The 23,048-nt window shown below is 42.8% G+C and overlaps 1 protein-coding gene across 1 annotated transcript in view; it reads right to left on the bottom strand.

Annotated features, from left to right (window-relative positions):
• Positions 1-23,048, bottom strand: part of TRIM28 (tripartite motif containing 28) — a 253,485-nt gene that overhangs the window by 32,194 nt on the left and 198,243 nt on the right. Inside the window, exons 14-15 of the mRNA XM_053691009.1 lie at positions 12,843-13,141; positions 12,514-12,619 (exon numbers count right to left, since the gene is read on the bottom strand). Coding sequence (XP_053546984.1) covers positions 12,514-12,619; positions 12,843-13,141 — 405 coding nt within the window. The remainder of the gene's footprint in view (positions 1-12,513; positions 12,620-12,842; positions 13,142-23,048) is intronic.

Here is a 23,048-nt window from a genome sequence, read left to right as displayed (position 1 = left end):
AGCTAAAGTACACGGATGATGGGAGGGACAAGGCAGGAACTTAAACGGAAGGAACCACTGCCTGTAGAACCTCTCCCCCAAAAACAGCCTCCGAAGAAGAAAAGTATCAAATTTGTAAAATTTGGAAAAAGTATGAAGGGAAGACCAAGTTGCAGCCTTGCAAATCTGTTCAACAGAGGCCTCATTTTTAAAGGCCCAGGTGGAAGCCACAGCTCTAGTAGAATGAGCTGTAATCCTTTCAGGAGGCTGCTGTCCAGCAGTCTCATAGGCTAAACGGATTATACTCCGAAGCCAAAAAGAAAGAGGTTGCCGAGGCCTTCTGACCTCTCCTCTGTCCAGAGTAAACAGGTTATATATTTGGCGAAAATCTTTAGTAGCCTGTAAGTAAAACTTCAAGGCACGGACTACGTCTAGATTATGCAAAAGACGTTCCTTCAATGAAGAAGGATTAGGACATAATGATGGAACAACAATCTCTTGATTGATATTCTTGTTAGAAACCACCTTAGGTAAAAACCCAGGTTTTGTACGCAGAACAACTTTATCTGAATGAAAGATCAGATAAGGAGAATCACAATGTAAGGCAGATAACTCCGAGACTCTTCGAGCCGAGGAAATAGCCATCAGAAAAAGAACTTTCCATGAAAGAAGTCTGAACCCCTTCATTCTATTGATATCAAACGGAACCCCTTGAAGAACTTTAAGAACCAAGTTTAAGCTCCATGGAGGAGCAACAGGTTTAAACACAGGCTTAATTCTAACTAAAGCCTGGCAAAATGCCTGAACGTCTGGAACTTCTGCCAGACGCTTGTGTAAAAGAATAGACAGAGCAGAAATCTGTCCCTTAAAGAACTAGCTGATAATCCTTTGTCCAAACCCTCTTGGAGGAAGGACAATATCCTAGGAATCCTAACCCTACTCCATGAGTAATTCTTGGATTCACACCAATGAAGATATTAACGCCATATCTTGTGGTAAATTTTCCTGGTGACAGGCTTTCGTGCCTGTATTAAGGTATCAATTACCGACTCGGAGAAGCCACGCCTTGATAGGATCAAGCGTTCAATCTCCATGCAGTCTCAGAGAAAGTAGATTCGGATGATTGAAAGGACCTTGTATTAGAAGGTCTTGTCTCAGAGGCAGAGTCCATGGTGGAAAGGATGACATGTACACTAGGTCTGCATACCAGGTCCTGCGTGGCCACGCAGGCGCTATCAATATCACTGATGCTCTTTCCCGTTTGATTTTGGCGATCAGACGAGGGAGCAGAGGAAACGGTGGAAACACATAAGCCAGGTTGAAGAACCAAGGCGCTGCTAGAGCATCTATCAGTGCCGCTTCTGGGTCCCTGGACCTGGATCCATAACAAGAAAGCTTGGCGTTCTGGCGTGACGCCATGAGATCCAATTCTGGTTTGCCCCAATGGAGAACCAATTGAGCAAACACCTCCGGATGGAGTTCCCATTCCCCCGGATGAAAAGTCTGACGACTTAGAAAATACGCCTCCCAGTTCTCTACACCTGGGATATGGATCGCTGACAGGTGGCAAGAGTGAGTCTCTGCCCAGCAAATTATCTTTGAGACTTCTGACATCGCTAGGGAACTCCTGGTTCCCCCTTGATGGTTGATGTAAGCCACAGTCGTGATGTTGTCCGACTGAAATCTGATGAACCTCAGTGTTGCTAGCTGAGGCCAAGCCAGAAGAGCATTGAATATTGCTCTTAACTCCAGAATATTTATTGGGAGGAGTTTCTCCTCCTGAGTCCATGAACCTTGAGCCTTCAGGGAGTTCCAGACTGCACCCCAACCTAGAAGGCTGGCATCTGTTGTTACAATTGTCCAATCTGGTCTGCGAAAGGTCATTCCCTTGGACAGATGGGCCCGAGATAACCACCAGAGAAGAGAATCTCTGGTTTCCTGATCCAGATTTAGTAGAGGGGACAAATCTGTGTAATCCCCATTCCACTGACTAAGCATGCATAATTGCAGCAGTCTGAGATGCAGGCGCGCAAATGGCACTATGTCCATCGCCGCTACCATTAAGTCTATTACTTCCATGCACTGAGCCACCGTGGGGCGCGGAATGGAGTCAAGAACACGGCAAGCATTTAGAAGTTTTGATAACCTGGACTCAGTCAGGTAAATTTTCATTTCTACAGAATCTATTAGAGTCCCTAGGAAGGCAACCCTTGTGAGAGGAGATAGAGAACTCTTTTCTTCGTTCACTTTACACCCATGCGACCTCAGGAATGCCAGAACTATCTCTGAGATTTGGCAATTTGAAAGCTTGACGCCTGTATCAGGATATCGTCCAGGTAAGAAGCCACCGCTATGCCTCGCGGTCTTAGGACCACCAGAAGTGAGCCCAGAACCTTTGTAAAAATTCTTGGGGCTGTAGCCAACCCGAAAGGAAGAGCTACAAATTGGTAATGCCTGTCTAGAAAGGCAAACCTCAGGAACTGATGATTCTTGTGAATCGGAATGTGAAGGTAGGCATCCTTTAAGTCCACTGTGGTCATGTACTGACCCTCTTGGATCATGGGTAAAATGGTTCGAATAGTTTCCATCTTGAATGACGGAACACTGAGGAATTTGTTTAGGATCTTTAAATCCAAAATTGGTCTGAAGGTTCCCTCTTTTTTGGGAACCACAAACAGATTTGAATAAAACCCCTGTCCTTGTTCCGTCCGCGGAACTGGATGGATCACTCCCATTACAAGGAGATCTTGTACGCAGCTTAGGAATGCCTCTTTCTTTATCTGGTTTGCAGATTATCTTGAAAGGTGAAATCTCCCTTGTGGAGGAGAAGCTTTGAAGTCCAGAAGATATCCCTGAGATATGATCTCCAACGCCCAGGGATCCTGAACATCTCTTGCCCACACCTGGGCAAAGAGAGAGTCTGCCCCTACTAGATCCGTTGTCTGATAGGGGGCCGCTCCTTCATGTTGTCTTAGAAGCAGCAGCAGGCATTCTGGCCTGCTTGCCCTTGTTCCAGGACTGGTTAGGTTTCCAGGCCTGCTTGGATTGAGCAAAAGTTCCCTCTTGTTTTGAAGCAGAGGAAGTTGATGCTGCACCTGCCTTGAAATTTCGAAAGGGACGAAAATTAGACTGTTTGGCCTTTGATTTGGCCCTGTCCTGAGGAAGGGTATGACCCTTACCTCCAGTAGTGTCAGCAATAATTTCTTTCAAACCAGGCCCGAATAAGGTCTGCCCCTTGAAAGGAATGTTGAGTAATTTAGACTTTGACGTCACATCAGCTGACCAGGATTTGAGCCATAGCGCCCTACGCGCCTGGATGGCGAATCCGGAATTCTTAGCCGTTAGTTTAGTCAAATGAACAATGGCATCAGAAACAAATGAGTTGGCTAGCTTAAGTGTTCTAACCTTGTCAACAATTTCAGTCAATGGAGCTGTATGGATGGCCTCTTCCAGGGCCTCAAACCAGAATGCCGCCGCAGCAGTGACAGGCGCAATGCATGCAAAGGGCTGTAAAATAAAACCTTGTTGAATAAACATTTTCTTAAGGTAACCCTCTAATTTTTTATCCATTGGATCTGAAAAAGCACAACTGTCCTCAACCGGGATAGAGGTACGCTTTGCTAAAGTAGAAACTGCTCCCTCCACCTTAGGGACAGTCTGCCATAAGTCCCGTGTAGTGGCATCTATTGGAAACATTTTTCTAAATATAGGAGGTGGGGAAAAGGGCACACCGGGCCTATCCCACTCCTTACTAATAATTTCTGTAAGCCTTTTAGGTATTGGAAAAACATCAGTACTCACCGGCACTGCATACTATTTATCCAGCCTACACAATTTCTCTGGCACTGCAATTGTGTCACAGTCATTCAGGGCAGCTAATGCCTCCCCAAGCAATACACGGAGGTTCTCAAGCTTAAATTTAAAATTAGAAATCTCTGAATCAGGTCTCCCCGATTAAGAGACGTCACCCACAGACTGAAGCTCTCCTCCGTCAGGTTCTGCATAATGTGACGCAGTATCAGACATGGCTCTTACAGCATCTACGCGCTTTGTATCTCTTGTCTAACCCCAGAGCTATCGCGCTTGCCTCTCAATTCAGGCAATCTGGATAATACCTCTGACAGGGTATTATTCATGATTGCAGCCATGTCCTGCAAAGTAATCGCTATGGGCGTCCCTGATGTACTTGGCGCCATAATAGCGTGCGTCCCTTGAGCGGGAGGCGAAGGGTCCGACACGTGGGGAGAGTTAATAGGCATAACTTCCCCCTCGACAGACCCCTCTGGTGACAATTCTTTTATAGATAAAGACTGATCTTTACTGTTTAAGGTGAAATCAATACATTTAGTACACATTCTCCTATGGGGCTCCACCATGGCTTTTAAACATAATGAACAAGTATCCTCTGTTTCAGACATGTTTGTACAGACTAGCAATGAGACTAGCAAGCTTGGAAAACACTTTAAAGCAAGTTAACAAGCAATATAAAAAAACGTTACTGTGCCTTTAAGAGAAACAAATTGACAAAATTTGAAATAACAGTGAAAAAACAGAATTTATGTTTACCTGATAAATTACTTTCTCCAACGGTGTGTCCGGTCCACGGCGTCATCCTTACTTGTGGGATATTCTCTTCCCCAACAGGAAATGGCAAAGAGCCCAGCAAAGCTGGTCACATGATCCCTCCTAGGCTCCGCCTACCCCAGTCATTCGACCGACGTTAAGGAGGAATATTTGCATAGGAGAAACCATATGATACCGTGGTGACTGTAGTTAAAGAAAATAAATTATCAGACCTGATTAAAAAACCAGGGCGGGCCGTGGACCGGACACACCGTTGGAGAAAGTAATTTATCAGGTAAACATAAATTCTGTTTTCTCCAACATAGGTGTGTCCGGTCCACGGCGTCATCCTTACTTGTGGGAACCAATACCAAAGCTTTAGGACACGGATGAAGGGAGGGAGCAAATCAGGTCACCTAAATGGAAGGCACCACGGCTTGCAAAACCTTTCTCCCAAAAATAGCCTCAGAAGAAGCAAAAGTATCAAACTTGTAAAATTTGGTAAAAGTGTGCAGTGAAGACCAAGTCGCTGCCCTACATATCTGATCAACAGAAGCCTCGTTCTTGAAGGCCCATGTGGAAGCCACAGCCCTAGTGGAATGAGCCGTGATTCTTTCAGGAGGCTGCCGTCCGGCAGTCACATAAGCCAATCTGATGATGCTTTTAATCCAAAAAGAGAGAGAGGTAGAAGTTGCTTTTTGACCTCTCCTTTTACCAGAATAAACAACAAACAAGGAAGATGTTTGTCTAAAATCCTTTGTAGCATCTAAATAGAATTTTAGAGCGCGAACAACATCCAAATTGTGCAACAAACGTTCCTTCTTCGAAACTGGTTTCGGACACAAAGAAGGTACGACTATCTCCTGGTTAATGTTTTTGTTAGAAACAACTTTTGGAAGAAAACCAGGTTTAGTACGTAAAACCACCTTATCTGCATGGAACACCAGATAAGGAGGAGAACACTGCAGAGCAGATAATTCTGAAACTCTTCTAGCAGAAGAAATTGCAACCAAAAACAAAACTTTCCAAGATAATAACTTAATATCAACGGTATGTAAGGGTTCAAACGGAACCCCCTGAAGAACTGAAAGAACTAAGTTGAGACTCCAAGGAGGAGTCAAAGGTTTGTAAACAGGCTTGAGTCTAACCAGAGCCTGAACAAAGGCTTGAACATCTGGCACAGCTGCCAGCTTTTTGTGAAGTAACACAGACAAGGCAGAAATCTGTCCCTTCAAGGAACTTGCAGATAATCCTTTCTCCAATCCTTCTTGAAGAAAGGATAGAATCTTAGGAATCTTTACCTTGTCCCAAGGGAATCCTTTAGATTCACACCAACAGATATATTTTTTCCATATTTTGTGGTAAATTTTTCTAGTTACAGGCTTTCTGGCCTGAACAAGAGTATCAATAACAGAATCTGAGAACCCTCGTTTTGATAAGATCAAGCGTTCAATCTCCAAGCAGTCAGCTGGAGTGAGATCAGATTCGGATGTTCGAACGGACCTTGAACAAGGTGGTCTCGTCTCAAAGGTAGCTTCCATGGTGGAGCCGATGACATATTCACCAGATCTGCATACCAAGTCCTGCGTGGCCACGCAGGAGCTATCAAGATCACCGACGCCCTCTCTTGATTGATCCTGGCTACCAGCCTGGGGATGAGAGGAAACGGCGGGAATACATAAGCTAGTTTGAAGGTCCAAGGTGCTACTAGTGCATCTACTAGAGTCGCCTTGGGATCCCTGGATCTGGACCCGTAGCAAGGAACCTTGAAGTTCTGACGAGAGGCCATCAGATCCATGTCTGGAATGCCCCACAGTTGAGTAATTTGGGCAAAGATTTCCGGATGGAGTTCCCACTCCCCCGGATGTAATGTCTGACGACTCAGAAAATCCGCTTCCCAATTTTCCACTCCTGGGATGTGGATTGCAGATAGGTGGCAGGAGTGAGTCTCCGCCCATTGAATGATTTTGGTCACTTCTTCCATCGCCAGGGAACTCCTTGTTCCCCCCTGATGGTTGATGTACGCAACAGTCGTCATGTTGTCTGATTGAAACCGTATGAACTTGGCCTTTGCTAGCTGAGGCCAAGCCTTGAGAGCATTGAATATCGCTCTCAGTTCCAGAATATTTATCGGTAGAAGAGATTCTTCCCGAGACCAAAGACCCTGAGCTTTCAGGGGTCCCCAGACCGCGCCCCAGCCCATCAGACTGGCGTCGGTCGTGACAATGACCCACTCTGGTCTGCGGAAGGTCATCCCTTGTGACAGGTTGTCCAGGGACAGCCACCAACGGAGTGAGTCTCTGGTCCTCTGATTTACTTGTATCTTCGGAGACAAGTCTGTATAGTCCCCATTCCACTGACTGAGCATGCAGTTGTAATGGTCTTAGATGAATGCGCGCAAAAGGAACTATGTCCATTGCCGCTACCATCAAACCTATTACTTCCATGCACTGCGCTATGGAAGGAAGAGGAACGGAATGAAGTGTTTGACAAGAGTTTAGAAGTTTTGTTTTTCTGGCCTCTGTCAGAAAAATCCTCATTTCTAAGGAGTCTATTATTGTTCCCAAGAAGGGAACCCTTGTCGACGGAGATAGAGAACTCTTTTCCACGTTCACTTTCCATCCGTGAGATCTGAGAAAGGCCAGGACTATGTCCGTGTGAGCCTTTGCTTGAGGAAGGGACGACGCTTGAATCAGAATGTCGTCCAAGTAAGGAACTACTGCAATGCCCCTTGGTCTTAGTACCGCTAGAAGGGACCCTAGTACCTTTGTGAAAATCCTTGGAGCAGTGGCTAATCCGAAAGGAAGCGCCACAAACTGGTAATGCTTGTCCAGGAATGCGAACCTTAGGAACCGATGATGTTCCTTGTGGATAGGAATATGTAGATACGCATCCTTTAAATCCACCGTGGTCATGAATTGACCTTCCTGGATGGAAGGAAGAATTGTTCGAATGGTTTCCATTTTGAACGATGGAACCTTGAGAAACTTGTTTAAGATCTTGAGATCTAAGATTGGTCTGAACGTTCCCTCTTTTTTGGGAACTATGAACAGATTGGAGTAGAACCCCATCCCTTGTTCTCCTAATGGAACAGGATGAATCACTCCCATTTTTAACAGGTCTTCTACACAATGTAAGAATGCCTGTCTCTTTATATGGTCTGAAGACAATTGAGACCTGTGGAACCTCCCCCTTGGGGGAAGCCCCTTGAATTCCAGAAGATAACCTTGGGAGACTATTTCTAGTGCCCAAGGATCCAGAACATCTCTTGCCCAAGCCTGAGCAAAGAGAGAGAGTCTGCCCCCCACCAGATCCGGTCCCGGATCGGGGGCCAACATTTCATGCTGTCTTGGTAGCAGTGGCAGGTTTCTTGGCCTGCTTTCCCTTGTTCCAGCCTTGCATTGGTCTCCAGGCTGGCTTGGCTTGAGAAGTATTACCCTCTTGCTTAGAGGACGTAGCACTTGGGGCTGGTCCGTTTCTACGAAAGGGACGAAAATTAGGTTTATTTTTGGCCTTGAAAGACCTATCCTGAGGAAGGGCGTGGCCCTTACCCCCAGTGATATCAGAGATAATCTCTTTCAAGTCAGGGCCAAACAGCGTTTTCCCCTTGAAAGGAATGTTAAGTAGTTTGTTCTTGGAAGACGCATCCGCTGACCAAGATTTCAACCAAAGCGCTCTGCGCGCCACAATAGCAAACCCAGAATTTTTCGCCGCTAACCTAGCCAATTGCAAAGTGGCGTCTAGGGTGAAAGAATTGGCCAATTTGAGAGCACGGATTCTGTCCATAATCTCCTCATAAGGAGGAGAATCACTATCGATCGCCTTTACTAGCTCATCGAACCAGAAACACGCGGCTGTAGTGACAGGGACAATGCATGAAATTGGTTGTAGAAGGTAACCTTGCTGAACAAACATCTTTTTAAGCAAACCTAATTTTTTATCCATAGGATCTTTGAAAGCACAACTATCTTCTATAGGTATAGTGGTGCGTTTGTTTAAAGTAGAAACCGCTCCCTCGACCTTGGGGACTGTCTGCCATAAGTCCTTTCTGGGGTCGACCATAGGAAACAATTTTTTAAATATGGGGGGAGGGACGAAAGGTATACCGGGCCTTTCCCATTCTTTATTTACAATGTCCGCCACCCGCTTGGGTATAGGAAAAGCTTCTGGGAGCCCCGGGACCTCTAGGAACTTGTCCATTTTACATAGTTTCTCTGGGATGATCAAATTCTCACAATCATCCAGAGTGGATAATACCTCCTTAAGCAGAGCGCGGAGATGTTCCAACTTAAATTTAAATGTAATCACATCGGGTTCAGCTTGTTGAGAAATTTTCCCTGAATCTGAAATTTCTCCCTCAGACAAAACCTCCCTGGCCCCCTCAGACTGGTGTAGGGGCATTTCAGAACCATTATCAGCGTCCCCATGCTCTTCAGTATCTAAAACAGAGCAGTCGCGCTTGCGCTGATAAGTGGGCATTTTGGCTAAAATGTTTTTGATAGAATTATCCATTACAGCCGTTAATTGTTGCATAGTAAGGAGTATTGGCGCGCTAGATGTACTAGGGGCCTCCTGAGTGGGCAAGACTGGTGTAGACGAAGGAGGGAATGATGCAGTACCATGCTTACTCCCCTCACTTGAGGAATCATCTTGGGCATCATTTTCAGTGTCACATAAATCACATCTATTTAAATGAGAAGGAACTCTGGCTTCCCCACATTCAGAACACAGTCTATCTGGTAGTTCAGACATGTTAAACAGGCATAAACTTGATAACAAAGTACAAAAAACGTTTTAAAATAAAACCGTTACTGTCACTTTAAATTTTAAACTGAACACACTTTATTACTGCAATTGCTTGTTCAAAATTCACCAAAATTTCACCACAGTGTCTTAAAGCCTTAAAAGTATTGCACACCAAATTTGGAAGCTTTAACCCTTAAAATAACGGAACTGGAGCCGTTTTTATCTTTAACCCCTTTACAGTCCCTGGTATCTGCTTTGCTGAGACCCAACCAAGCCCAAAGGGGAATACGATACCAAATGACGCCTTCAGAAAGTCTTTTCTATGTATCAGAGCTCCTCACACATGCGACTGCATGTCATGCTTCTCAAAAACAAGTGCGCAATACCGGCGCGAAAATGAGGCTCTGCCTATGATTAGGGAAAGCCCCTAGAGAATAAGGTGTCTAAAACAGTGCCTGCCGATATTATTTTACAAAATACCCAGATTAAATGATTCCTCAAGGCTAAATATGTGTATATATGAATCGATTTAGCCCAGAAAATGTCTACAGTCTTAATAAGCCCTTGTGAAGCCCTTATTTACTGTCTGAATAAAAATGGCTTACCGGATCCCATAGGGAAAATGACAGCTTCCAGCATTACATCGTCTTGTTAGAATGTGTCATACCTCAAGCAGCAAAAGACTGCTCACTGTTCCCCCAACTGAAGTTAATTCCTCTCAACAGTCCTGTGTGGAACAGCCATGGATTTTAGTAACGGTTGCTAAAATCATTTTCCTCATACAAACAGAAATCTTCATCTCTTTTCTGTTTCTGAGTAAATAGTACATACCAGCACTATTTTAAAATAACAAACTCTTGATTGAATAATAAAAACTACAGTTAAACACTAAAAAACTCTAAGCCATCTCCGTGGAGATGTTGCCTGTACAACGGCAAAGAGAATGACTGGGGTAGGCGGAGCCTAGGAGGGATCATGTGACCAGCTTTGCTGGGCTCTTTGCCATTTCCTGTTGGGGAAGAGAATATCCCACAAGTAAGGATGACGCCGTGGACCGGACACACCTATGTTGGAGAAAAAGCAGTTACACTAACAAAATTTTTACAGTGTATGTAACAAGTCAGCAGAGCATTGCAAATGGATGATTAACCCCTTAATTACAAAAAACAGAATAATAAATGACAAAAACTTTTTTTAAACAGTCACAACAACTGCCACAGTCTACTGTGATTGTTACCCTCCTCAAACACGACTTTGAAGCCTTTTGAGCCCTTCAGAGATGTCCTGGATCATGCAGGAAGAAGCTGAATGTCTGTCAGTATTTTTAGCTGCACAGAAAAGCACTAAAATAGGCCCTTCCCACTCATATTGCAACAGTGGAAGCCTCAGGAAACTGTTACTAGGCAAAAATCAAGCCAGCCATGTGGAAAAAAACTAGGCCCCAATAAGTTGTCACCAAACATATATAAAAACGATTAAACATGCCAGCAAACGTTTTATATTACACTTTTATAAGAGTATGTATCTTTATTAATAAGCCTGATACCAGTCGCTATCACTGCATTTAAGGCTTTACTTACATTAATCCGGTATCAGCAGCATTTTCTAGCAAATTCCATCCCTAGAAATATATTAACTGCACATACCTTATTGCAGGAAAACCTGCACGCCATTCCCTCTCTGAAGTTACCTCACGCCTCAGAATATGTGGGAACAGCAATGGATCTTAGTTACTTCTGCTAAGATCATAGAAATCACAGGCAGATTCTTCTTCTAATGCTGCCTGAGATGAAACAGTACACTCCGGTACCATTTAAAAATAACAAACTTTTGATTGAAGTTAAAAAACTAACTATAATACACCACTCTCCTCTTACTACGTCCATCTTTGTTGAGTTGCAAGAGAATGACTGGATATGGCAGTGAGGGGAGGAGCTATATAGCAGCTCTGCTGTGGGTGATCCTCTTGCAACTTCCTGTTGGGAAGGAGAATATCCCACAAGTAATGGATGATCCGTGGACTGGATACACTTAAGAGAAATAAACTCACTTACCTCAGAAATCTGCCAGGCAGCAAGGCAGCTCACTAGGTTTGAGAGGCATGATCACTCACGTGGACCTGTGGAAGAGGAAAAAAAAAAAAAAAAAGAACACAAAGACTGAGTAATCTTACTCCGGCTTGCAAAGTTAGGGCAGCATTAAATACATGTGAGGCACAGTGAGGATTATACCCCACAAGTTCCCATTGCTTAAAAGCCACCACTGCTCTACTGAAGAGACTGATATGGACTACGGCTACACCCTAGGAAAAAGAAGAACAATCTTGCACTGCTGAAAAAAAAAAAAATCTTGCTAGAAGAATCTTCTTTCAAACACCTAAACTTTACCACTTCCTTGCTCTAACGTAGGCAAAGAGAAAGACTGGGGTTGGAGGAAAGGGAGGCGATATTTAACAGCTTTGCTGTGGTGCTCTTGATATTCAATAGTAATAAAATAATCCGTTGATTCACCGGGTCATTAGAAAGAAACAAGTCACACCCTGTTCTCCTTAAGGTACATTATACACTAGATTTTTCTTTAGCTAAATGTTTTGCAGTTGATCCGTTTATATAGCCCATAGAGTTTTTTATTTATAGTTTTGCTTATTTTTAAACAACATTGTGTTGATTTCAGACTCCGAACCAAACCCCAAAGTTTTAGAAGTAGACTTTTCTACCTACTCCAGCTTGCTCTTGTTTGTGTAAAGGGTCTTCTCATATGCAGTGGGGGGGCTTTGTCTGCTCTTTAACCCATTTTAGTGGGTGTCCCAGCCAAATCTTTTCAACAGTTTTAAACTGGGACCTTCAACTTTTTTTTAAAAAAGGTTTTATACTGTATTTTTAAATCAGTATCTGCATATTATTTATGTAAGTGTCTATTACAAGCAGCTATATTGGGGGGGGGGGGGATATTCGGTATATACTGACTTCCCTCTGACAAATGGGCCTCAAATAAATCTGAGAACCTGTCTCAATGGAGAAATCACTTGCACATCTTCACTTTTCTCCTTCCTCTAGCCGAGGCAAAGATAAGAATAACAATCAGGTGGGAGGAGTTATATAGGGCTCTTGGGGTTTAGGGATCTGACTACCAACTTTATTAAAGAAATTGCTAGTGTAGTGTAAACTACTTTAAGTGCGTAACAAACATGAAGATTACACTACTGCAATATACAAGTGCACAAACCTTCTGGTCAGTTGGTGAAAGCGTGCTGGTGTCAATTTCTACTGCCGAAACAGTAAGATTTTGATTAACAGTAAGGTCCTGGCACCGAATACATTTCCAGTCTCCGCTTTAAAAATAAAAATAAAATAAAGTTTAGTACAAAAATAAAGTCCTATACATATCATAGCCAACATGTTTAAGAAAACAATATGTTCGGTGCTCTAAGAGGCAGAGATCTGGTGTATTTAACCAGCTTACTTCTATTTGCTCTTAAAAACTAGAACAGCAAATTCTAGTATTTCCTCTAATATACCGTATTATCTTTAAATAAAATAAAAGTTCAAACATACCTTGGAGTGTCCTGAACTGAAGGCATGTGGCAGTCCCCATGGTAGGTCAATTTGCACTGGCTACAAGTTAAAAGTACTCCTTCCTTCTGACAGACCTTACAGTTTGTAGTAACCCCTGTCTCAGAAATTCCACCACTGCTTGACCCGTGAAAATCAGATGAAGCACTATCGCTTGCAACACTTGGCGGGCGTACAGCAGGCTGAGGATTTTCCAGTACTCCATCTGTGCGTATAACACATGGTTTCTCTTCAGTAGACTCATCCGTGGGGATTCCAATTCCAGTTTCCATGGCTTCCTCCTGAAGAGTGACAACATTTAAATTAATTTTTTATAATTTTATTAAAGGTTTTATTTTGTATGCCTTTTTGTAATTTTTACCCCGAAAAGGTTTATGCTGCTGCATGCAAAGTGCGACATGTATCTACAGGATTTAGTACCTCCACATTACACAGTGATTAAGTAGAGAAGTTATATTATCTACCTCTAGCCATAGCAAATATGCAATATGTTTAAGAGCCAGGTCCCTGGACTGCAGAATACAATGTTTGCCACTTGATAGTTAAACTTTAAGATATGTATTATGTAGATATTTTGCAATAGTGTACTTGAGGGGACATTGTACTCAGAGGGACAGTCACCACCAGATTTTTTTGTATTTTTTTTTTAACAAATAATCCCTTTACTCATTGCCCAGTTATGCATAACCAACACAGGTATAATACACATTTTTACCTTGTATCTAAGCCTCTGCAAGCTGCCCCTTTATTTCAGTTCTTTTGACAGACTTGCTTTTTAGCCAATCAGTGCTCACTGCTAGGTAACTTTATGCAAGTGTTCAATCTCAACTATATGAAATACATGAAATTAGCATATGAACCCATTAGGTTTAGCCTTCAACTAATACCACCAAGGGAACAAATAAAAATTTGTGATAAAAGTAAATTGGAAAGTTGTTTAAAATAACATTATCTATTTGAATCATGAGTTTTTTGGACTCGACTGTCCCTTTAACAGTTTATTTTAAATGCAATATTTAATGGTTATCGAACTACTCCTTTACCTTTATTTTATTTGAAAAGGCTTAAGAGTTTAGAAGCTGCTGTCTGAACATGCTTTGTAGAAATGTTATGTAAAACAGGAGACAATATCATTGATTAAAAGGGACTTTGTAGTGAAACAATCTCAGCTAGGATCATATTTCACAGAGCAGTGTGTGAGAAGATCCATCTATAATTACAGTGTCAGATTGAGCTTTTATTATTGTGGTAACCACCCAGTGAAGAGGAAAGTTAGTAGTTACAGGAGCACAGAGGCAGACACAGCCATGTGATTTATGCTGCTCTAGTTCCTGTGTATCCTGCTCTTAAGATTTCTTCATCCAGGAGTTGAATTCCCACTAGTAATTAGAATGGATTTGTGGACTTTCCACGCTATTGGAAGTAAAACAAAACGTATGCTTACCTGATAATTTTGTTTCCATCGTGGGGAGGAGAGTCCACGGCCTCATTCATTACTTGTGGGAAAAAAAGAAACTGGCCACCAGGAGGAGACAAAGATACCCCAGCCAAAGGCTTAAATAGCCCCCCCCCCACTTCCCTCATACCCCAGTCATTCTGCCGACAGAACAAGGAACAGTAGGAGAAATACCAGGGTATAACTGGTGCCAGAAGAACAAACTAAGTTTAGGTCCGCCCACCGGAGCAACAGGTGGGCACTGTGGACTCTCCTCCCCACAATGGAAAAACAAAAAATTTATGCTTACCTGATAAATTTCTCTTTTGCGATGTACTGAGTCCACGGATTCATCCTTACTTGTGGGACATTATCCTTCCTAACAGGAAGTGGCAAAGAGCACCACAGCAGAGCTGTCTATATAGCTCCCCCTTAAATCCACCCCCCAGTCATTCGACCGAAGGAAGAAAAAGGAGAAACTAAGGTGCAGCGGTGACTGAAGTTTTTAATCAAAAATACCATCGGTCTTGAATAGACAGGGCGGGCCGTGGACTCGGTACATCGCAAAAGAAAGAAATTTATCAGGTAAGCATAAATTTTGTGTTCTTTTGCATGATGTACCGAGTCAACGGCTTTATCCTTACTTGTGGGATACCAATACCAAAGCTTTAGGACACGGATGAAGGGAGGGACAAGACAGAAACCTAAACGGAAGGCACCACTGCTTGCAAAACCTCTCCCAAAAATAGACTCCGAAGCAGCAAAAGTATCAAATTTGTAAAATTTGGAAAAGGTATGAAGCGAAGACCAAGTTGCAGCCTTACAAGTCTGTTCAACAGAAGCATCATTTTAAAAGCCCATGTGGAAGCTACCGCTCTAGTAGAATGAGCTGTAATCCTTTCAGGAGGCTGCTGTCCAGCAGTCTCATAAGCCAACCTGATGATGCTTTTCAGCCAAAAGGAAAGAAGTTGCCGTAGCCTTTTGACCCCTACGCTTTCCAGAACAGAGAAGATGTTTGACGAAAATTTTTGGTTGCCTGCAAATAAAATTTCAAAGCATGAACCACGTCCAAGTTGTGCAACAGACGTTCCTTCTTACAAGAAGGATTAGGACACAGAGAAGGAACAACAATTTCCTGATTGATATTCCTGTTAGTAACAACCTTAGGTAGGAACCCAAGCTTGGTACGCAAAATCACCTTATCAGCATGGAACACAAGATAAGGCGAGTCACATTGTAATGCAGATAGTTTAGAAACTCTTCGAGCTGAAGAGATAGCAACTAGAAACAAAACTTTCAAAGATAAAAGCTTAATATCTATGGAATGCATGGGTTCAAACGGAACCCCCTGAAGAACTCTAAGAGCTAAATTTAGACTCCATGGCGGAGCAACAGATTTAAACACAGGCTTAATTCTAGCTAAAGCCTGACAAAAAGCCCTAACTTCTGGAACATCTGCCATATGTTTGTGCAACAAAATAGACAGAGCAGATATCTGTCCTTTTAGAGAACTAGCTGAAAATCCTCTCTCCCATCCCTCTTGGAGAAAAGACAAAATCCTAGGAATCCTGATTTTACTCCAGGAGAAGCCTTAGGATTTTCACCAAAAAAGATATTTCCGCGATATCTTATGATAGATTTTCCTGGTAACAGGCTTTCGAGCCTGAATCAAGGTATTTATGACCGACTCAGAAACCCCACTTTGATAGAATCAAGCGTTCAATCTCCAAGCAGTCAGTTGCAGAGAAATTAGATTTGGATGCTTGAATGGACCTTGAATCAGAAGGTCCTGTCTCAGCGGCAGAGACCATGGTGGAAGAGATGACATGTCCACCAAGTCTGCATACCAAGTCCTGCGTGGCCACGCACGCGCTATCAAAATCACAGATGCTCTCTCCTGTTTGATTCTGGCAATCAGACGTGGAAGGAGAGGGAAAGGTGGAAACACATAAGCCAGGTTGAACGACCAGGGTACTGCTAGAGCATCTATCAGTATAGCCTGAGGATCCCTTGACCTGGAGCCATAACAAGGAAGTTTGGCGTTCTGACGAGACGCCATCAGATCCAATTCTGGTGTGCCCCATAGCCGAACCAGTTGAGCAAACACCTCTGGATGGAGTTCCCACTCCCCCGGATGAAAAGTCTGACTTAAAAAGTCTGCCTCCCAGCTCTCTACACCTGGGATATAGATCGCTGACAGATGGCAAGAGGGAGCCTCTGCCCATTGGATTATCCTTGAGACCTCTATCATCGCTAAGGAACTCCTTGTTCTGCCCTGATGATTGATATAAGCCACAGTCGTAATGTTGTCCGACTGAAACCTGATGAATCTGGCTGAAGCCAGCTGAGGCCATGCCTGGAGAGCATTGAATATCGCTCTTAATTCCAGAATATTTATCGGTAGGAGAGCCTCCTCCCGAGTCCACAAACCCTGAGCCTTTAGGGAATTCCAGACTGCACCCCAGCCCAGAAGGCTGGCGTCTGTCGTCACTATAACCCATTCTGGCCTGTGGAAACATTCCCTGGGACAGATGATCCTGTGACAACCACCAAAGAAGAGAGTCTCTGGTCTCCTGATCCAGATTTATCTGAGGAGATAAATCCACATAAACCCCATTCCACTGATTGAGCATGCATAGTTGCAGTGGTCTGAGATGCAAGCGAGCAAACGGAACTATGTCCATTGCCGCTACCATTAGACTGTGCATGTGGATAGGAATGTGGATAGGAATGTGTAGATACGCATCCTTTAAATCCACGGTGGTCATATATTGACCCTCCTGGATCAATGATAAGATAGTCCGAATGGTCTCCATCTTGAAAGATGGGACTCTTAGGAACTGGTTTAGGATCTTGAGATCCAGAATTGGTCTTAATAATCCCTGCTTTTTGGGAACTATAAACAGATTTGAGTAGAACCCCTGCCCTTGTTCTGCTTTTGGAACTGGGCAGATCACTCCCATGGTAAAAAGGTCTTCTGCACAGCGTAAGAACGCCTCTTTTTGTCGGGTTTACAGACAATTGAGAAAGATTGAACCTCCCCCTTGGAGGGGAGTCCTTGAAATCTAGAAGGTATACCTGGGTTACAATTTCTACTGCCCAGGAATCCTGAACGTCTCTTGCCCAGGCCTGAGCAAAGAGAGAGTCTGCCCCCTACTAGATCCGGTCCCGGATCAGGGGCTACCCCTTCATGCCGACTCTGTGGCAGAAGCAGACTTTTTGGCCTGTTTACCCTTGTTCCAAGCCTGATTAGGTCTCCAGGTTGGCTTGGATTGAGCAAAGTTCCCCTCTTGCTTTGCAGCAGAGGAAGAGGGACCACTCTTGAAGTTCCGAAAGGAACAAAAATTATTTTGTTTGGTCCTTGTCTTATTTGACTTATCCTGAGGGAGGGTATGACCCTTCCCTCCAGTAATGTCTGAAATGATCTCTTTCAGTGCAGGCCCGAATAAGGTCTTACCTTTGAAAGGGATGGACAAAAGCTTAGATTTAGATGACACATCAGCTGACCAGGACTTAAGACTACGCTCTACGCGCTAAAATGGCAAAACCTGAATCCTTTGACGCTAATTTAGCCAGATGAAAAGCGGCGTCTGTAATGAAAGAATTAGCTAGCTTAAGAGTCCCAATTCTATCCAGAATTTCATCTAATGGGGTCTCCGCCTTAAGAGCCTCAAACCAAAAGGCAGCTGCAGTGGTTACAGGAACAATGCACGCTATAGGCTGGAGAAGAAAACCCTGATTAACAAAAATTTTAACCCTCTAATTTTTTATCCATAGGATCAATGAAAGCACAACTGTCTTCAATAGGTATAGTTGTACGCTTAGCCAGAGTAGAAATAGCTCCCTCCAACTTAGGGACCGTCTGCCATGAGTCCTTTATGGTGTCAGAAATACGGAACATTTTCTAAAAAACAGGAGGGGGAGCGAACGGAATACCTGGTCTATCACACTCCTTAGTAACAATGTCTGAAATCCTCTTAGGGACTGGAAAAACATCAGTGTAAACAGGAACCTCTAAATATTTGTCCATTTTACACAATTTCTCTGGAACTACAATAGGGTCACAATCATCCAGAGTAGCTAAAACCTCCCTGAGCAATAAGCGGAGGTGCTCTAGCTTAAATTTAAATGCCGTCATATCTGAATCTGTCTGAGGGAACTTCTTTCCTGAATCAGAAATCTCTCCCTCAGAAAGCAAATCCCTCATCCCTACCTCAGAACATTGTGAGGGAATATCGGATACGGCTACTAAAGCGTCGGAAGGCTCACCATTTGTTCTTAACCCAGAGCTACTGCGCTTCCCTTGCAACCCAGGCAGCTTAGATAAAACCTCTGTGAGGGTAGTATTCATACTGAAGCCATATCTTGCAAGGTGAAAGAATTAGACGCACTAGAAGTACTTGGCATCGCTTGTGCGGGCATTACCGGTTGTGACACTTGGGGAGAACTAGATGGCAAAACCTGACTTCCTTCTGTCTGAGAATCATTTAATGCTAAATTTTTATAAGTCAAAATATGCTGTTTGCAATTTATAGACATATCAGTACAAGTGGGACACATTCTAAGAGGGGGTTCCACAATGGCTTCTAAACAAATTGAGCAATGAGTTTCCTCAGTGTCAGACATGTTTAACAGACTAGTAATAAAGCAAGCTTGGAAAACACTATTTAATGAAAGAAAAAAGAAAAAAATTTATAATTAGCAAAAACGGTACTGTGCCTTCAAGAGAGAAAAAAAAGGAATACACAAACTGCAAAACAGGTTAAAATTGCTTTAAATTTTCCGAAATTTTAACAGTGTACCCACTAAGCCTTAGAAGGATTGCACCACAAGTAAATAAGCAATAAAACCACAAATGACAAAACCATATTGAATTTCGTCTAAAACCGATTAAAACCCCTACCTGCTCTTAGGAACGATAATCTGGGGTTAAAGCTTCGAATAGGCCCTCAGAAGACTATCAGGACCTCAGGAGAAGTTGCTTGCTGCTGAATTACTAAATGCGCAACTGAGGCGCGAACATAGGCCCCGCCCACCTCACTCGATGTTGCTGGGGCCTACACAAATCTAGCAAACTATGTTTGAAAACCCATGTGGGTTATAACAACCCTAAATAAGCCAAATGACCCCTCAAACAAACGTTCCCATAAACATAAAAAACGCTACTCCCAGAACACAAACGTTTGTCCCACTTTCTCATAAACAAACTGAGTGCCCAAAAAAACTTAGCCGTTCATGCAAGCTAGTAAAGCCTCATTCATACTAGGATTACTGCTCACCCTTCCCCTAATGGGGATACTGTCAGCCTTTCTGAGTTAACAGTCTCTGCAGAAAATATGACTGAACATACCTCATTGCTGCATAGCAAGAAACCGTTCCTCACACTGAAGTTTTCCTGTACTCCTCAGCTTCTGTGGGAACAGCAGTGGACCTTAGTTACAAATGCTAAGCTCATAATCCTCCAGGCAGAAATCTTCATCTATGTCCTGCCTGAGTGTAAATAGTACAACACCGGTACCATTTAATTTTAACTACAATCAAGAGTTTGTTATTTTTAAACAGCTTAACACCTCTTTCACTTTACCCTTCCTGCTTAGAGCCGGCAAAGAGAATGACTAGGGGGTGGAGTTAAGGGGGAGATAGACAGCTCTGCTGCTCTTTGCCACTTCCTGTTAGGAAGGATAATATCCCACAAGGATGAATCCGTGGACTCGGTACATCATGCAAAAGAAACAATTTATGCAAGAACTTACCTGATAAATTCATTTGTTTCATATTGGCAAGAGTCCATGAGCTAGTGACGTATGGGATATACAATCCTACCAGGAGGGGCAAAGTTTCCCAAACCTCAAAATGCCTATAAATACACCCCTCAACACACCCACAATTCAGTTTAACGAATAGCCAAGCAGTGGGGTGATAAAGGAGTAGAAAGCATCAACAAAAGAAATTTGGAAATAATTGTGCTTTATACAAAAAATCATAACCACCATAAAAAGGGTGGGCCTTATGGACTCTTGCCAATATGAAAGAAATGAATTTATCAGGTAAGTTCTTACATAAATTATGTTTTCATTCATGTAATTGGCAAGAGTCCATGAGCTAGTGACGTATGGGATAGCAATACCCAAGGTGTGGATCTCCACTCAAGTCACTAGAGAGGGAGGGATAAAAATAAAAACAGCCATTTTACGCTGAAAAATTAATCCACAACCCAAAAAAAATAAGTTTATTCTCATAAATGAAAGAAAAAACTTAAATCAAGAGAAGAATCAAACTGAAACAGATGCCTGAAGAACTTTTCTACCAAAAACTGCTTCTGAGGAAGCAAATAGAGCAAAACGGTAGAATTTAGTAAATGTATGCAAAGAGGACCAAGTTGCCGCTTTGCAAATCTGATCAACTGAAGTTTCATTCTTAAAGGCCAACGGAGCGGAGACTGATCTAGTAGAATGAGCTGTAATTCTGAGGCGGGGCCTGACCCGACTCTAAATAAGCTTGATGAATCAAAAGTTTTAACCAAGAAGCCAAGGAAATAGAAGCCTTCTGACCTTTCCTAGGACCAGAAAATAAAACAAATAGACTGGAAGTCTTCCTGAAATATTTAGTAGCTTCCACATAATTCAAAGCTCTTACCACATCCAAAGAATGTATGGATCTTTCCAAAGAATTTTTAGGATTAGGACACAAGGAAGGGACAACAATTTATCTACTAATGTTGTTAGAATTCACAACCTTAGGTAAAAATTGAAAAGAAGTCTGCAAAACTGCCTTATCCTGATGAAAAATCAGAAAAGGAGACTCAAGAGCACAGAGCTCAAAAACTCTTCTAGCAGAAGAGAGCGCCAAAAGGAACAACACTTTCCAAGAAAGTAGTTTAATGTCCAAAGAATGCATAGGCTCAAATGGAGGAGCCTGCAAAGCCTTCAAAACCAAATTAAGACTCCGAGTAGAAATTGAATTAATGACAGGCTTAATACGAACTAAAGCCTGTACAAAAAACAGTGAATATCAGGAAGTATAGCAATCTTTCTGTGAAATAAAACAGAGCAGAGATTTGTCCCTTCAAGGAAACTGCAGACAAACCCTCATCCAAACCATCCTGAAGAAACTGTAAAATTCTAGGAATTCTAAAAGAATGCCAAGAGAATTTATGAGAAGAATACCATGAAATGTAAGTCTTCCAAACTCGATAATAAATCTTTCTAGAAACAGATTTATGAGCTTGTAACATAGTATTAATCAGAGTCAGAGAAACCTTTGACTTAGTACAAAGCGTTCAATTTCCATACCTTCAAATTTAAAGATTTGAGATCCTGATGGAAAACCGGACCTTTAGACAGTAGGTCCAGCCTTAACGGAAGTGGCCAAGGCTGGCAACTGGACATCCGAACCAGATCCGCATAACAAAACCTGTGTGGCCATGCTGGAGCCACCAGCAACGCAAACTATTGTTCCATGATGATTTTGGAGATCACTCTTGGAAGGAGAACTAGAGGCGGGAAAATGTAAGCAGGATGATAACACCAAGGAAGTATCAGCGCATCCACTGCTTCCGCCTGAACATCCCTGGACAGGTATCTGGGAAGTTTCTTGTTTAGATGAGAGGCCATGAGATCTCTCTGGAAGACCCCACATCTGAACAATCTGAGAAAACACATCTGGATGGAGAGACCACTGCCCTGGATGTAAAGTCTGATGGCTGAGATAATCCGCCTCCCAATTGTCTACCCCTGGGATATGCACTGCAGAGATTAGACAGGAGCTGGATTCCGCCCAAGCAAGTATCCGAGATACTTCTGTCATAGCTTGGGGACTGCGAGTCCCACCCTGATGATTGACATATGACACTGTTGTGATATTGTCTGTCTGAAAACAAATACGGTTCTCTCTTCAACAAAGGCCAAAACTGAAGAGCCCTGAGAATTGCACGGAGTTCTAAAATATTTATTGGTAATCTCGCCTCTTGAGATTTCCAAACCCCTTGTGCTGTCAGAGATCCCCAAACAGCTCCCCAACCTGAAAGACTTGCATCTGTTGTGATCACAGTCCAGGTTGGCCGAACAAAAGAAGCCCCTTGAACTAAACGATGGTAATCTATCCACCACATCAGAGAGTGTCATACATTGGGATTTAAGGATATTAATTGTGTTATCTTTGTATAATCCCTGCACCATTGGTTCAGCATACAAAGCTTAAGAGGTCTCATGTGAAAACGAGCAAAGGGGATCGCGTCCGATGCTGCAGTCATGAGACCTAAAACTTTGATGCACATAGCCACTGAAGGGAATGACAGACTGAAGGTGCCAGCAGGCGGCAAACAATTTTAAACGTCTAGTGTCTGTTAGAGACAGAGTCATGGACACTGAATCTATCTGGAAGCCTAAAAAGGTGACCCTTGAGATATCATCCAAATAAGGAAACACTGCAATACCCTGTTCTCTGATTACAGAGAGTAGGGCACCAAGAACCTTTGAAAAGATTCTTGGAGCTGTTGCTAGGCCAAATGAAAAAGCAACAAATTGGTAATGCTTGTCTAGAAAAGAGAATCTCAGGAACTGAAAATGTTCTGGATGAATCGGAATATGAAGGTATGCATCCTGCAAGTCTATTGTGGACATATGTCCTTGCTGAACAAAAGGCAGAATAGTCCTTAGTCACCATCTTGAAAGTTGGTACTCTTACATAACTATTCAAAATTTTCAGATCCAGAACTGGTCTAAATATATTTTCCTTCTTTGGGAAAATTAATA

Source organism: Bombina bombina, chromosome 8 (assembly GCF_027579735.1).
Source record: "Bombina bombina isolate aBomBom1 chromosome 8, aBomBom1.pri, whole genome shotgun sequence".
In the NCBI taxonomy this organism is placed as follows: domain Eukaryota; kingdom Metazoa; phylum Chordata; class Amphibia; order Anura; family Bombinatoridae; genus Bombina; species Bombina bombina.
Note: the sequence above shows the minus strand (reverse complement) of the source record. Positions and strands in the feature narration are given on the sequence as shown.